We start from the raw sequence: 14669 nt of genomic DNA, 5'->3' as shown, positions 1-14669 counted from the left end.
GCTGCTGGAATCACACAGAAGAGCTCCAGCTAATTGCTCCTCAGTGGGTCAATCAAAAATCAGACCTTTTGAAATTGACCTATTGGACAACTTCATCAAATGTTTGACTTCATCAAATGTTTGACTTCATCAAATGTTTGACTTCATCAAATGTGTCACATTAGTGGATATGAGCATCACTTGGAGGGAAACAACAGAATGTCCTTCTTACACGGCGCTCTGCAAAAAGGAGAACATGAAAGTCTCAACACAGAAGTGTGTTGACGTGAAGTTGCGTGTTGATCTGACCTCTAACCTCTAACCTCTAACCCACCAACAGAAGAACAAATGATCTGACACAAATTATGCAGAATAAAACACAGTCCATATATACATGGTTGATATATTGGTGATAGTTCACACACAATGGATGATTCTCCTCAAGATCATACATTTATTCACAGCAGCATCTTTCCTCCATGACTGGCCTCACATATAGTTGCTTTTCATGTTAACCATGAATCTGCAGATCAACAAAACAGCTTTTAGTCAACATACCACTTCCTGTTTCTCATAAAACCCCTGCAGACCAACTTCCTGAGGAGTTCAGACATGCAGAACTACAAGTTAGTCAATTAAAACTGAGCATAGATTCTGTGCAAAGAGACATTTCAAGGACCAATTATTATTAGACTAAAAGCAACAGCAGAGTTTAGATGTATTTGATCTTTAAAGAATCATGCTTTAAATTCTCCAGTTCAGGTCAATATAAAGTGGAACAGCAATACTTTGACTTTGTAACTTAAGGGCTTGAAATTGGGCGTCTGTCTGTGATGAACTCTCCGGGAAATCATCACAACATCTCTCCTTTCCCAGCTGAAGCTGAAGCACTGAGTTTTGATTTATCCTCTTTAGGTCCAAAAGAGGAACAATCAGGCTGTGTCCAGTCATGGCACTTGATTGATCACGTACACTGTCCATTGGGCCGCTTCCACTTACATTATGGTGTAAACAGTGTTGAAAAACAGGAGATGCTGTCACGACATTGACCACTAGGTGGCGCAGTTGTTTCTTGATTTCTGTGCTTGTGCTGCAAGTGAGAAAGCAAGTGAAAGCAGCTGGACCGGAAGCGCATCATCTCACCTTCAACTTAGTCAGAAGAAAGACGGAGCCATAAGTTCACAATCCAGGAATTTATTGAGTTGATAATATTAGAATTAAAAATAATGAGTAAAACTGATTTTTCTGAAAAGTGGCCTGAGATGCTATGATTCAGCTCATAGCAACTGATCTGAATTCATCAAGGATAAAGCAGATTCAAATATAGTTTTTAGATGCACATGCAGTTCATAATTCAATTCTTAATACAATACAGTCAAATGCAGATGATTGTTTTATTGCAGTCACATAAAATAATTACAATCTAAAGCAGCTCAGCTAATTATAATGAGTTTAAATGAACATCTTGATCAAGCATGTGGCGACAGTAAGAAGGAATGACTCACTTTAAACACTGTGTGCAGATTAACGAGTTACAAAATGTCACAAAGTTAATGAAAGCAGTGGGTTTTTTCTGTGTTTTCTGACTTATTTTACAATTTCTAACTCAAATCAGAAATCAAAATATTTTACACACTTACTGCAGCTTGTCAAAATGTCTGGATCCGCATATAATCATCACAAAGCTCAGTCTGAAAGCCATCTGCTCTAACAAGCTGGTGATTGGATCATGAAAGAACTCACATGCACAATAAATGTAAATTAATGATTAAATGCTTATTGTCTTTACATTTCAGCTTCACAGATCATTTTTCCCAGTAAGGACTATAGATGTAAAACTCACTGTTGGATATTTGTTATGGTAACTGGGTCGGCCCTCAGCACACGATCCGAAACTCAATTGGATTCAAGTGAGCGAGATGAAATTTGAGTTACGTTTTGTTAAAACAGAACTGATTTTCTTTAAAAAGAGATTTCAAATTATGTCCATGTGCACAGCACCCCCTTTATTTATTTCAATTGAAACCATGTTTTCCCTTGAACAGAGCACAGTTTAAGTTGGACTTATTTTTGTTGGTGCTCTGCAGCGTGTAAACAACCTCACAAGGAAGCTTGTTTTGCTTTGAGCTTTCCTTTATTTCTGTTACTTTAAAAATCTCATATGGAGGGATCAGGACTTCTTTTTCTGATTGAATACTAGAAACTGTGAGATGTCTGCTCCAAAACATGTCGTGATATTAAAGCATGACTTGGTACCAAACACTGGATTAGGATATTTATCCAACGAACTGGAGGAAAAACCACCAAGACGAATCTCTTTGTTGCGAACATTTTTGCTGAATTTGCAGTTTGTTCTCCGGAAAACCTTGACACAATTTCCTGCATTACCTTTAATGGTTTGCAGGGCCCTGGTGAGGTAGAAGCAGACTGTGATACAGGAATGTGGTTTTGTACGCAGATTTTTGTTTTCGGACGGCGTTGTTTGAATACGCTGTATAGTGGTGGGACGTTCAGGGTGTACGCATAAAGAGCCATGATTTGTTCCTTCTCCAGCAGTAGAGGTGGGTTTTTCGCCCAGGTCTTGTTGTAGTAATTCTCAGCTTTTCTCCAGGCCTGTTTGAAGTTTTCATCTTTGTTTATCTCATTTTGCAAAAGCTCTGTCTTCACTTTTCTCTCCATGTCATCTTCACATTTGTCGTACATGTCGTCCACAGAGTTTGGAGCCATGTCCAGTTTGATTGGACAACGAATCCAGATTTTAATTTTTGCCAAAGCTGAACAGAAACAAAAAAGAATATTATGTTCATGCTGAGCATGTGAACATGTGAAGCAAATAAGCAATAAAATAAAACATTCCTCACCTTCTTCAAGTTCTCCAGTGGCGTCCCAGCGCAGGATGCAAATAGCATGAAGACGGCCACGCAGACCAACAACCGAGCCATGCTGACTCAGCAGACTCTGAAAACGCATTTTAAACAAAGCGAATCAGTGAATAACTGTGTTGGGCATTAGTGGAGGTTTATGACTTCATATTAATGATCAGACAGAAATAAGCAGGAAGCCAGAATAGAGAGGGCAGCATAGATGTAATGCGATCAACATTTTAAAGTGTGATGATGAACTATGAGGAAGTGAAATGACATAAACATGAATTATTTCAACCAGCAAACAATTTTCTTGGTTGCTTACATTAGTATTAAATGAGATAAATAAATATTTTAACAAGTTTATTGATTTTAAGCTTAAAAGATCATGAATATTTACATGCACACATTGGATAAATGTGACAGTTTTTGTTTTTACTGGACTAACTGTTGAATTGCAGTGTTATATTGATAATCTTAGTTTTACCATGGGTAATTTAAAGTGTTTATTATTATTATTATTCATGGTTAAAACTATACCTTCTCTCATTAAAGGCTCATTCCATCAGTTTCAATGTCATATATTACAAAATCCATAAGGAAATTTAATTATTCTGGAAAATTGGAGAGTAAAAAACAGTCATACCTGAGTTTATATGAAGAGCTTCTGGAAGGATGAATATCAAAATATTAAAAATGGTTTTGTGTTTTAGTTAGGTTGTTTATTTTCTTTCGGCAGAAAAATCTAAATCATGAAATAGATCAGGATCCAAAGAAAATAAAGCAGAAACACTGAGCAAGTAAAATGAAGAAGCCTTCTGCCCTCCAGCCCTGTTCTACACTGTTTTATAAATAAGGCAGAAGAAGAAGTTCATCAGCTAAACTTATCTGCAGAAGAAACACATTTCTTTCTTATTGGAAATGTAAACCTTAAAGCTCATGAGTCACAGTCTTCTTTTGTTAATTTTGAGCAGCAGCTTCCTTTTACTTGCTAACTTCATCTCTTTCAGATCCTTTTACGTCTTCAGCTGCAGGCTGCATAAGCTCTTCGTTCGCTTCTGCTCTTGAGCTGTTCACACCTTATTCTTGGTGACTTCTCTTTAAGTTGATTCGCCTCCACTGTTCTTAGATCGTTTCTTTTCTACAGCCCTAATATGCACAACTTTAAAATATCTTGGATTTTAAAGACACAAAAATCAACAGATTTTGAGATTAAAACACTCACATCCCCCCTCCGTCATTATGAAATAAAATTGAACATTTATGAATGTTTCTTCTTTTGTTTTGATCCGGAGGCAGAAATATAATCGTTCTAAAATAATGTATAATTTAATTCGTGCTCAATGCTGACATTCATTAAAGAAACAATACGCATATTTACATATTAATGTATTTATTGAAGTTGCACAGAATAAAGAAAAAGAACAGTATTTTCTTCCAGCAGAAATACTTTCACATAAGCAGAACTATGGTATAAAAACTCTGTCCTCCAAGCAAACCCAAAGCTTCAGCTTGCAGCAGTCAAACGGTTCTAAGTACCACAGAGAAGCTTGACATTAGTTTTACGCTACAGCCTGAATTTCTGCATGTTTATTATAAGTGAGGAAGTTAATAGAGATCAATCTGAACTTTCTCTTTAAAGATCAGCCAGGTGTAAATTTAGAACAAGATGAAACTGTTTCAAATTAATGCAATGGAAAATCACAAAATTATTTGCTTTGCAACTTGGCAGTCAAGATTGCTCTGGATACGACTATGTTTCAGAACATAGACAGTCTCACAGTCTTCAAGTTCTGGAGGTTTTTCTGTGCTGATTATCTTGAACGTCTCATAAGGTGGAATCAGAACCTCCTGCTCATGATCTTTGAGCACTGGATATTTTTTCATATAAGCTCCATGACAGGTTGTAATTTTAAAGCATGTTGTCGTACCAAAGTGTGTCAGAGTTGATAATTTGGAGGAGGAGGCAAAATTACCAAATCGAATTTCTTGGTTGACTTCACCTGTTAACGTGGATTTGGTTCTACGGAAAGTTGTGTAACATTCATTATGATTGTGTTTGAGGATCTGCATCGCTCTGGTCAGCCAGAAATGCAAAGAGTGGAAAGGAAAAGATGAACTGTATTGTTGTTTATTGGTCTTGACTGCATTATTGAAGGCCTTATAGAAATCTGCTGGTCCTCCAGCTGTGTAAACACAAATTGCTTGCATGTGATCTTTTGTCAGAGCTTCATCTTCTGGTTCTCTTTGTTTCATATTTCTACCTGCACAACTTTGTGCTGCGTTCCATGCCTTGCTGAATACATTATTTTTCATTTCTTTTTCAAAGTAAGTATTCTTGACCTTTTTCTCCATCTGTGGAGCACAGGTAGAATACCTGTCATCCACACAGTTTACAACCATGTCCAGCGGATCACCGATCTAAAAGCAATGAGAAAAATATATATATATGTACATACGACAAAGAGAAAAACAGCATATAGATGAAATTACATTCACTTCTCTTTCTTATTTGGAAATAAATGTGATGTTACATGTTTTCAATGTAGGAAATAAAGTTAAAAAAATGATATTGCAAACTTAAAATTGAAATGACCTTTTATGAATTTTGCAAGTGGAATCGTTTTGATGTAAGATCTTCTAAAATGTCTTGGTATGCTGAACCATTCAGAGTTCCTTTCACTGGAAGTAAGGGTTCATGCCCAGCTCTTGAAAAACAACCCCCACCAAACTTCATGAGTCACAGTCTTCTTCTATTAATTGTCAGCAGCAGCTTCCTTTTTTTTTTTTTTTTGCTCATCTTCATCTGTTTCAGATCCTTCTGTGTCTTCAGCTGCAGGCTGCATAAGCTCTTCGTTCACTTCTGCTCTTGAGCTGTTCACACCTTATTCTTGGTGACTTCTCTTTAAGTTGATTCGCCTCCACTATTCTTAGATCGTTTCTTTTCTACAGCCCTAATATGCACAACTTTAAAATATCTTGGATTTTAAAGACACAAAAATCAACTGATTTTGAGATAAACAGTCATTAAAACACTCACATCCCCCCTCCGTCATTATGGAATAAAATTGAACAAGCATTTATGAATGTTTCTTCTTTTGTTTTGATCCGGAGGCAGAAATATAATCGTTCTAAAATAATGTATAATTTAATTCGTGCTCAATGCTGACATTCATTAAAGTTCTCTTTAAGTTGATTCGCCTCCACTGTTCTTCATTTTTGATTGTTTTTTCACTTTAACCCCAATACACAAAACTTTAAAAGAAAACACACAAAACCAACTGAATTTGAGATACACCATCAACAACAAACAAACACTAAACAATTTTTGCAAAAAAAAAACACATGAAATTAATTTTCAGTTTTGACAAGGGTGATTTCAACACCATAGAAATAACCATGTTTTTGTTCAGCTAAATGTGACACTAAGTGACTAAATACCTTAAAAACCATCAAATGATGCTTAGAGACGATGGCAGAGAGTTCAGGTGAATCTCAGTAGATATATAGACGATCAATTCAGATATTCTGTTATTGATTTAATACCAATTCCACTGATAAAACATCTTCATCAACCAGTTGCCACATTGAAACTATTGTTGATCAGAACCAAAGTCCTGGAACAGAATAAGCTGTGATTGGGTTATGAAGAAAATATCAATTGAGGACTAATGAATCAAATGTTAATATATTAATATGAAGACTAAATATTTTACATGAAAGCATTCTGTAACTCTAACAAGAAATAATATTGTTTTTTTGTTACCACCAGTACTTTACTTGCAACACTCCACATCATGACTTTTGGTACCAAGTACATTCTTTATACAACAGCACACATTTATATGTTATTACTGAGAAAACTTTTCTTTTTTCTTTTGTAAATTATTTTGCGGAAAACATCAGTGTGTAGTTGTGCTGTATTTCTGTGTTTATAAAATAGTGGCTCAGCAATCATGAACTAAAAGGAAGGAAATAAAATATAAAAGCTAGAGCTAAAGAGAGAACTGAAGCAGGGAGCGGATGCTATCCATACTTACTTTTCTTGGCGGTTTTCTCAAGAAAAGTTAATTTTGCTTTCATTTGAAAAATCCCGTTTAACACACACACACACACACACGCGCGCGCACACACACACACACACACACACACACACACACACACACACACACACACACACACACACACACCAATCATCTTGTGAATAATTCATTGTCTTCACAAAACCATCAGGAAAGCAGAAGTATTTCACGAAGCCGGACTTCTAAACATGCAGAGCAGCCTGTCACTTTTAAGGACAGCACTCTGGGTGACAGGAATTAGTATCAAACCAGTCAATGTTAACACTTTTCGGCTCAGTTAAAACAAATATATAAAAATTCCCTTCTCACCCACCGCGGGTGGTTCTTATCCTCTGAGCTCGGGTCCTCTACCAGAGGCCTGGGAGCTTGAGGGTTCTGCGCAGTATCTTGGCTGTGCCAAGGACTGCACATTTCTGGACTGAGATGTCTGATGTTGTTCCTGGGATCTGTTGTAGCCACTGCTCCAGTTTGGGGGTTACTGCCCCGAGGGCCCCGATGACCACAGGCACCACTGTGGTCTTCACCTTCCAGGCCCTCTCCGGTTCCTCCCTGAGGCCCTGGTATTTCTCCAGTTTCTCGTGCTCCTTTTTCCTGATGTTGCAATCACTTGGTATTGCTACATCTACCACAACGGCTTTCCTCTGATGTTTATCCACTACGACAATGTCTGGTTGGTTCGCCATTACCATTTTGTCTGTCTGGATCTGGAAGACCCACAGGATCTTAGCTCTGGCGTTCTCTACCACCTTTGGGGTGTTTCCCACTTTGATCTCGGAGTTTCCAGTCCATATTCTGCACAGATGTTTCTATACACTATGCCTGCCACTTGGTTATGTCGCTCCATGTACGCTTTCCCTGCCAGTATCTTGCACCCTGCTGTGATGTGCTGGACTGTCTCAGGGGCCTCCTTGCACAACCTACACCTTGGGTCTTGTCTGGTGTGGTAGATCTGGGCCTCTATTGCTCTGGTGTTTAGGGCCTGTTTCTGGGCGGCCAGGATGACATATATCTGACTGTCCTGTAACTTTTAGATGCCTCTGCTGCACCTGAATAGAGTAATTGGTCATTAAGGTTCTGGGATCTTATGCACACCAGGAGGAGGTAATTAAGCCGTTTCATTCCAGTGTTTTGTTCCTGTTGCACATCTAAAAACTGCAGGACAGCGTCCCTCAAGGACTGGAGTTTGATGCTCCTGCTTTAAACAAAACTGTTTTAGATATATATCACAACTTTCGCTGTCCTAACATAAGATCGATAATCTCTGGGGAAATTAATCAATCTCCTCCTTGTGTTGTGCAGAATTACTCAGCTCGGTCAGAACCAGCATTAATCAGCTGATAGCCAAGCTGTCAAGAAGTTTTGAAATAGTCACTCAGGATTGTTTATTTAGATACAACCTGCATTTGACTTTGAATGAATGTCTATTACTTAATATGGCTTCACTGCCTTTGCTTTACCTTGACTTCTTCTTCAGTGTCATTTCAGACCACATCACTGATGGCCTTGTTTACTGTGAATAGTGACACATTTTGATAACTTCAGCCAACATTTTTACAAGGTCTTTTGCTTTTAATCTGTGGTGGATGCAGACATTTTGCACCAAAACATGTTCAACCACAAATTCCTTTCCTGACAACTTGTCTGATTTAATTTCAATCAAGTTATTCTTTCTTGGTTTCTCTCTCAACTTTTCTGAAGATCATAAAGTTGATCAGTGGTGCCTCAGGATTTGTTTATGATCTAAATGATTTAAATATCACATCTGACCTTTGATTCCTGTAAAAAAAAAAAAAATCTCCTGGGAATAATGTCTTTAAAACAATGCTGAAAGTTTTATTTAAAAAAATAACACTGGCAGTGGATGGCTATATAGTGAGAGCTGTGTTATTAAATTTCGAATGTAAGATGTTTTACCCTCCAATTCTGCCTGCAGATGTGTACTTCAAGAATAAAAATGCTTCCATGGCGTTATGTAATGGATGCATGACAAATAAAGTCAACAATAACACAGTGACAATAGCTAATAAAGTTTATTCATCCGTTTAAGAAAACTGTTAAACAATAATTACAACAAAGAACCAAATAAACCTCAAAGGGCAGTAAAAATATACCAAGTACAACACACTACTCCAAGTGGAAGAACAAAGAGCAACTTTCAGCAGCTGAACAGGAATGGCACTTCTGAGGTCTGTTTCACAAAGCTGGATCGACTCGAAGTGCACCTGAATATTCAAGCAGACACTGAGATGAGCTGTGAGTCAGATGAGGTCGAAGTTCATGAGACAGATTCCAGACAGCAGAAGACAGGAAAACCGGCTTGTCTGAACCGGGGAGGTGAAGAGGAATGAAACGCGTTACGGCAATCACTAAAATCAAACGAGAGCAAAGTTTACCATCGAAAAAGAAAAAGGAGACGTCGTCTGCCTGGGAATGAACAAGGCGGGTAAACGCCAAAGCAGCCACGCCATTAACATGCAAGGCGTCCATTTGCTTTACAGCTCAGGAAATAATACGCCCCCTGGTGGGAGGATGGGGGGGGTTCATTAGAAGCAACTGGACATAAAAAAACAAAGTGCAGCACTACAAAAAAAGCCTTGATATTTAAATGAAAAGAATTAAACTGAACTAAGATCAAAACCTCATTGATAAAAACACATTAAGCCCAAATCAAAGCGTTTAATTCACGTCTGTGAAAGCTTCACAAACCCTCATCACCCCCCCACCCCCCCACCCCCACACACACACACACGCAAGAAGATTTCCCTTGTCCAATTTCAGTCCATCAGCGCATTCATGGCACATCAGTAATAAAAGCCAGAGCAGACTCAACAGAAGAAATCTACAATATTAATCATCAACAGCTGTATTTACAAGAGCTATCGGGTTACTCTTTTAAACAGAGCAGAGATTAACGCTCCACATACACTTTGCATTATTTTAATAGCCCATATATGTCCCTGGATCGATGTTTTCCTGACAAGAGAGGTGGTCGATACCAGACTAGTAAGCATCTATAATCTATACAAAATAGATCTAAACCGACGGCCAATGACTGGTATGTAGATTTGTTTATCCTTAAAAGGCAACAACAAAAGCTACGGTTACAAATAAATAGCTACAGTTTCATCTAGTTCTTTTCTCTCTCTACATCTAAATGAAAGTCTATACTAATTATCGACAGAATACTATGGTAAGACCACTGAGTATCTTCTCTTCTTGTCTCCTCACTGTGCCGAACGAGCGGATTTTTGGTCCACCGAACAAACAAACACATTCCTTCATTGTCAATTGAGGTGTCAAAGACTGGAAAGTGCAGGATGCATCTGAGTTACGTCAGCGATCGAACCCTGCGTGCTTAAGCAGAACTGGACTTCTCTCGATGCGCGTAGACGTTTCGCCGCTCGCTCAGAGGGGCTTCTTCAATTCCCAGCATGGATGGAAGTAACAAGTTTACGGAACCAGACGAGCCGGACAACTGAAGACAACGGGGCCGTTAAGACGCGTGTTTTGGTCCCATGGTGTGAACTGGGACAAGAAACGACAGAAGAAGTCCAGTTGCCTTCTACTCGAGCACTTAGGATCGTCTTGACCTGGATGACTGAGAAATCTACGCCAGCGTCAGTGACTGAGTGAAAAACACAGCAAGTTAGCCCAGTCGCTTGAGAATCTGGTGGTGGCGTCTGATATGTTAAACCCGTCTGCATCTTCTTGCAGTGGCAACACTTTTGTTGGAACGGTCTTACTCTAAATCCCAGAAGGAAACTGGGAAAAAAAATAAAAACAAAAAAGTGCAGCAAAACTTTCAAAAAATAATTTGTAACAACTGCAAATGATTCCTGGACTACAATGTAGGGAATGCAATGCAAAAACTCTGGTGACTTCAGACAGACTCCTCATACACATGAATGTCTTTACAATTCAGGACTTGTACTTGTTTCCCCAAAACATTTCTCCTCGTTGAAATTAGGACAACAACTTCAATCATTTTTAAAAGCAAGAATGGCACAACTTTGCATAAAATATAAACATACAGCCTCGCTGATATGTAGCTATTGATAGGATGGGAGTAACTTCTCCACTGATATCGTAGGAAAATTATCGTTGCCTGAAAATTTTCCAAAGCGTTTCAACATTCCCGCAGATGACAAACGCACATCAGTGTAAAAGTGAAATGAGAGCAAACTCGAAAGGTAAACCTTTGTAAGAAAAATCGAAGGCGGTAGGAGTAAAAAACCAAAACCCAAGTGATCTCGCAGGGAAAGTTTTCAGTGTGAACAGCAAAAAAAAAAAATCAGATAAGCAGGTTTTAATATTCTCGAATATTGATTAACATAGACAATAATGCCAAATTTTTGGACTTATAATCAAGGTTTACAAACCGAGTGGAGACCTGTCCATTTACTTGCTGGTGAGATTTTCTTAGCACGATGTAAAGGTACTTTCCACTTCAGACAATAAAATTCTAACCGTGGACTTAAACAAATTAAATCCATGGTTAAAACCCCGACATGAATGACATTCATGCCCACAGAATCTTTGTGAGTCATCAGAGTTGTACATGTCATTAAAAAGTCATGAAAGTTTGGATTTCTGCAGCTGAACTAATAATCAAATTTGGATGTACACGCAGGTAGGTGATGATAAAATTGTAGCATGCAGAGGCACTGAGTTCAAAGAGTTCATAGGCCTGCAGTAAATACTCTGAACATGCTTACATTTCAGTCGAAATCTGATTTCCTACTGTACAAAATTACGTCAGACTTCCAATGGAAGCATTGTTTTTTTCTTCATGAGTTACATTACTTATACTGTAACAATCCATTCATACACAGTATAATCACACATATATTTTGTATACAAGTTGTGAACATTCCATGCAGCATTATAAAACCCCGTCTTTGAATAATATTGATTGGAAAACAAAGAGTATATTGATCGGTGTACTAAAGCCTACTGGTTCTTTGACAGTCGTCCGTTAATACACAGATGAAATAAACGACTGGTGTCTGCAAAGGACGCTTTCGTTTCGCTTTCACCAATCTGGGCTGGCAAGTCCAGTCTTCACACACTGTGCGCCGAGTGAAGCACATACACAAGTCAGCTTGACACATGTGCCCGTCTTTTCAAATTCAGCGCCGACTTCTCATCGCCTTCGAGGTGCGCGATGGTCAGTCGGTGGCTAAAAGCTGTCGTAAAAAATGGCGTTTTGTTCCCCCCCCCCGACATGTGACGAAAGTGATATTACTGATTGGATTTTCCTGAATCACATTTATGTCACATGAGATCTCCGTCATTAGTTTCAGGCAACATCTGAGTTTGAAGTGCCGACGCCGACCTCTTAAGATGCAGAGGATGAACAAATTAAATCTTGCAAGCGTCAAACCGACACTGCAGACATAGTGATGGTTTCATTTAAAAGGTCTAAGATGTGTAAACATTCCCAGGTTTAAGTAGGCTGTTTTGTGTGTGTGTGTGTTTCTTTTTTTACATATATTTTTGTACTATCTATGGAAGTATAAAATGGTTTGGCAAATAAGCGGGGAGAGTTACGTGCAACAGCGTCCCTGCCTTTGGAGTGCGAACCGGGTAGAGTTTGGGGAGACCTGAGGTGCATTCTCTTCATGATTGTACAGATTTTGATTTTTTTTTTCTTTTTTTTTAGTTTAGAGAGGAAACGACAGTGCGATCCACACGCCAGGCCAACTGGCTGCAGAAACACTTCAACAGATCTACCGTCAAAGTAGATCTGTTCTGCTCCACGTCTACTGTGCTGTTCCAGTTTGAATCATCAAGTCGATCGTTATCATGCTATCAACTATGCAGATTAGTAACGGGTACGATTACTCTGAACACTAACGAAGCTGAATCTCCACTGGCTCTGTGGTGTCAAGGCAACTACTTCAAAATGCAAGAATTCGTGGCCAGATAGTCTGATTGAAGAAAACGTAACTACGAAAATAATGAAAAGGATTTATTTACAAAGAGAACTGCCACTCAACAAAAATAATCTTTGATTTTGATAAACATTAAATGCATTAATTAGAAAAGATCTCGCATCTGGCTCGCTTGACTTTACGCTCGGCCACACCGAAGTGACCGGGCCTGCAGCTGCCTGGATGGCATCAATGACACTAATGAAGACCTATAGAGGGGTTGGCATATGGTAACGATTATGGCCTATAATTGGTTATGGCTAAACAAGTTGAAAGTCAGGGCACTGGTGCTTGGAGGCAAGGGTACCCTCATTGGGCTCGTAAGACAAGACAAGAAGAAGTATACAACGGAGGCTGTTCTACTGCTCGCCCATTTCAGCAGGGTCGCAGTCGGAAGGCGGTGTGGATGACTGGAGGTGGTTGGAGACGGGTAACAGGTTCAGGCTAGAGTCCTCTGCGGCTTCGCTGGGGACGGGCTCAGGTAGGGTCAGTGTTTCGGGGGCGGACTTTTTACGAGGCCGGTCTTTGGGGACAGAGAGGGATTCGGGTGCATCCGTGCACATCGGGGTTGACGGGGCACTGGCCGGGCCAGTTAGGGCGCAGGAGGACAAGGGGGTCTCGCTTATGGAGATTGATGGGGGAAACACCCCGATCTTCTGGTTGGTGGCCTCCTGGATGGTTCGCTCAAACTCTCTGACCTCATCCATTGTCATGTCTGGAAAGAGATTTCACAAGAGACAATACGCAGGTTAGTGTTTTTGTGTGTTCATGTGTTGGCATTGTCTTGGCATGTGGCTCTTACTACAAATGATCTATTTTGTTCATGTTTTGGATGGAGATGCTGGTTATATTGTTCTTTTGCATTTTTGGCCTTTTTGTACCCAGAAAAGGCGCCACCAGCCAAGGAATCATGAGTCAAATCCTTACAGACGATTCAAACGTACTTTGAAAACAAAGTAAGTTTCTATCAACCATTTGTGGCTTGAATATATGGATATATGGCTATAATAAATAATACACATCAGTAGAAATCTAATCAGAGCCATTTTGATTTAATCAACGCAATGTTTTTTTTTTTTCTAATTTTCGATTACATCTTGTCAGCTGGCAATGGCCTCAATAAACACGATGTTGTTTTTAAAAGCAAGATTGTAAATTCAAGCAGACATCGCTGTGCAAACAGAATTGAAAACGAGTCCAGTTACCAAGCCTTATTTTCACTTAGGAGCATTTTACTATTTCATCACTAAACCTTAACTGAAGGGTCCTTTGGAGACTGTGAAGCCCACTTTCTACTTCAACATGACTTCTTTAGGAGAAGAGTGCCATCTGGTGTTTGCAAATACAAATTACAGGCTGCAAAGTGAGTTTTTAAAGCAGCTTATCAAGGTGAACAGCTCCAATCTGAATGGACTTTATGCATAAATAGGAATAAATTCCTGAAAAGGTAGATGGATTTAGTCATTCTTCCCCATTTAGAGGAAATATTTGTCTAAAAATAAACTCAGAACCTGAAAATAATATTTAACTTAATTAAACAAAAGAAAAACAAAACATTACTTAAACACCAAAAGATAGGTCACATGGTTTATGTTCATAGTTTGATATTTATGTATTATTATTATTATATTACCATGATGTTTTTTTAAACTTTAGTTTAAAACAAATCCAGTCAAATGTTTGTTTATTTTTAGTTCCAAATTCATTGCCTTAGGAAGCTTTCACCACCTAGAAATATGAGACAGAGAAGGGAAAAATTTAGCAAAAAGAAAAAAAAGGCACATACACTTGCTTTGTCATGGATCTCTATG

General features: G+C 38.8%; 2 protein-coding genes and 1 pseudogene across 2 annotated transcripts in view; all 3 read right to left on the bottom strand.

Moving 5' to 3' along the window:
- Window positions 1-1907: 1907 nt before the first annotated feature.
- LOC129367208 (ecto-ADP-ribosyltransferase 5-like) lies at window positions 1908-2921 on the bottom strand (annotated as a pseudogene).
- Window positions 2922-4282: 1361 nt separating this feature from the next.
- LOC129367162 (erythroblast NAD(P)(+)--arginine ADP-ribosyltransferase-like) lies at window positions 4283-10207 on the bottom strand. Its single transcript, XM_055041459.1, has 2 exons — window positions 10154-10207; window positions 4283-5264 (listed from the first exon to the last, which is right to left on the bottom strand). The coding sequence occupies exons 1-2, from the start codon at window positions 10205-10207 to the stop codon at window positions 4545-4547; spliced, it is 774 nt and encodes a 257-aa protein (XP_054897434.1). The 3' UTR covers window positions 4283-4544.
- Window positions 9652-14669, bottom strand: part of LOC129366904 (cytoplasmic phosphatidylinositol transfer protein 1-like) — a 59773-nt gene continuing 54755 nt past the window's right edge. The window contains exon 9 of the mRNA XM_055040992.1: window positions 9652-13573. Coding sequence (XP_054896967.1) covers window positions 13218-13573 — 356 coding nt within the window. The 3' untranslated portion in view covers window positions 9652-13217. The remainder of the gene's footprint in view (window positions 13574-14669) is intronic.

The sequence above is a fragment of the Poeciliopsis prolifica genome, unplaced genomic scaffold (assembly GCF_027474105.1).
Source record: "Poeciliopsis prolifica strain line A6 unplaced genomic scaffold, Auburn_PproV2 SCAFFOLD016, whole genome shotgun sequence".
Taxonomy (NCBI): Eukaryota; Metazoa; Chordata; class Actinopteri; order Cyprinodontiformes; family Poeciliidae; genus Poeciliopsis; species Poeciliopsis prolifica.
This window is presented reverse-complemented; position numbering and strand designations above follow the sequence as displayed.

Bases quoted from the DNA above. Each gene is read 5' to 3' on its own strand.
- LOC129367162 (XM_055041459.1), bottom strand. From the start codon at position 10,207: ATGAAGGAATGTGTTTGTTTGTTCGGTGGACCAAAAATCCGCTCGTTC. The intron at 5,265-10,153 runs GTGAGGAGACAA...CATTGCTTTTAG, and splicing joins AAATCCGCTCGTTCGGCACA to ATCGGTGATCCGCTGGACAT.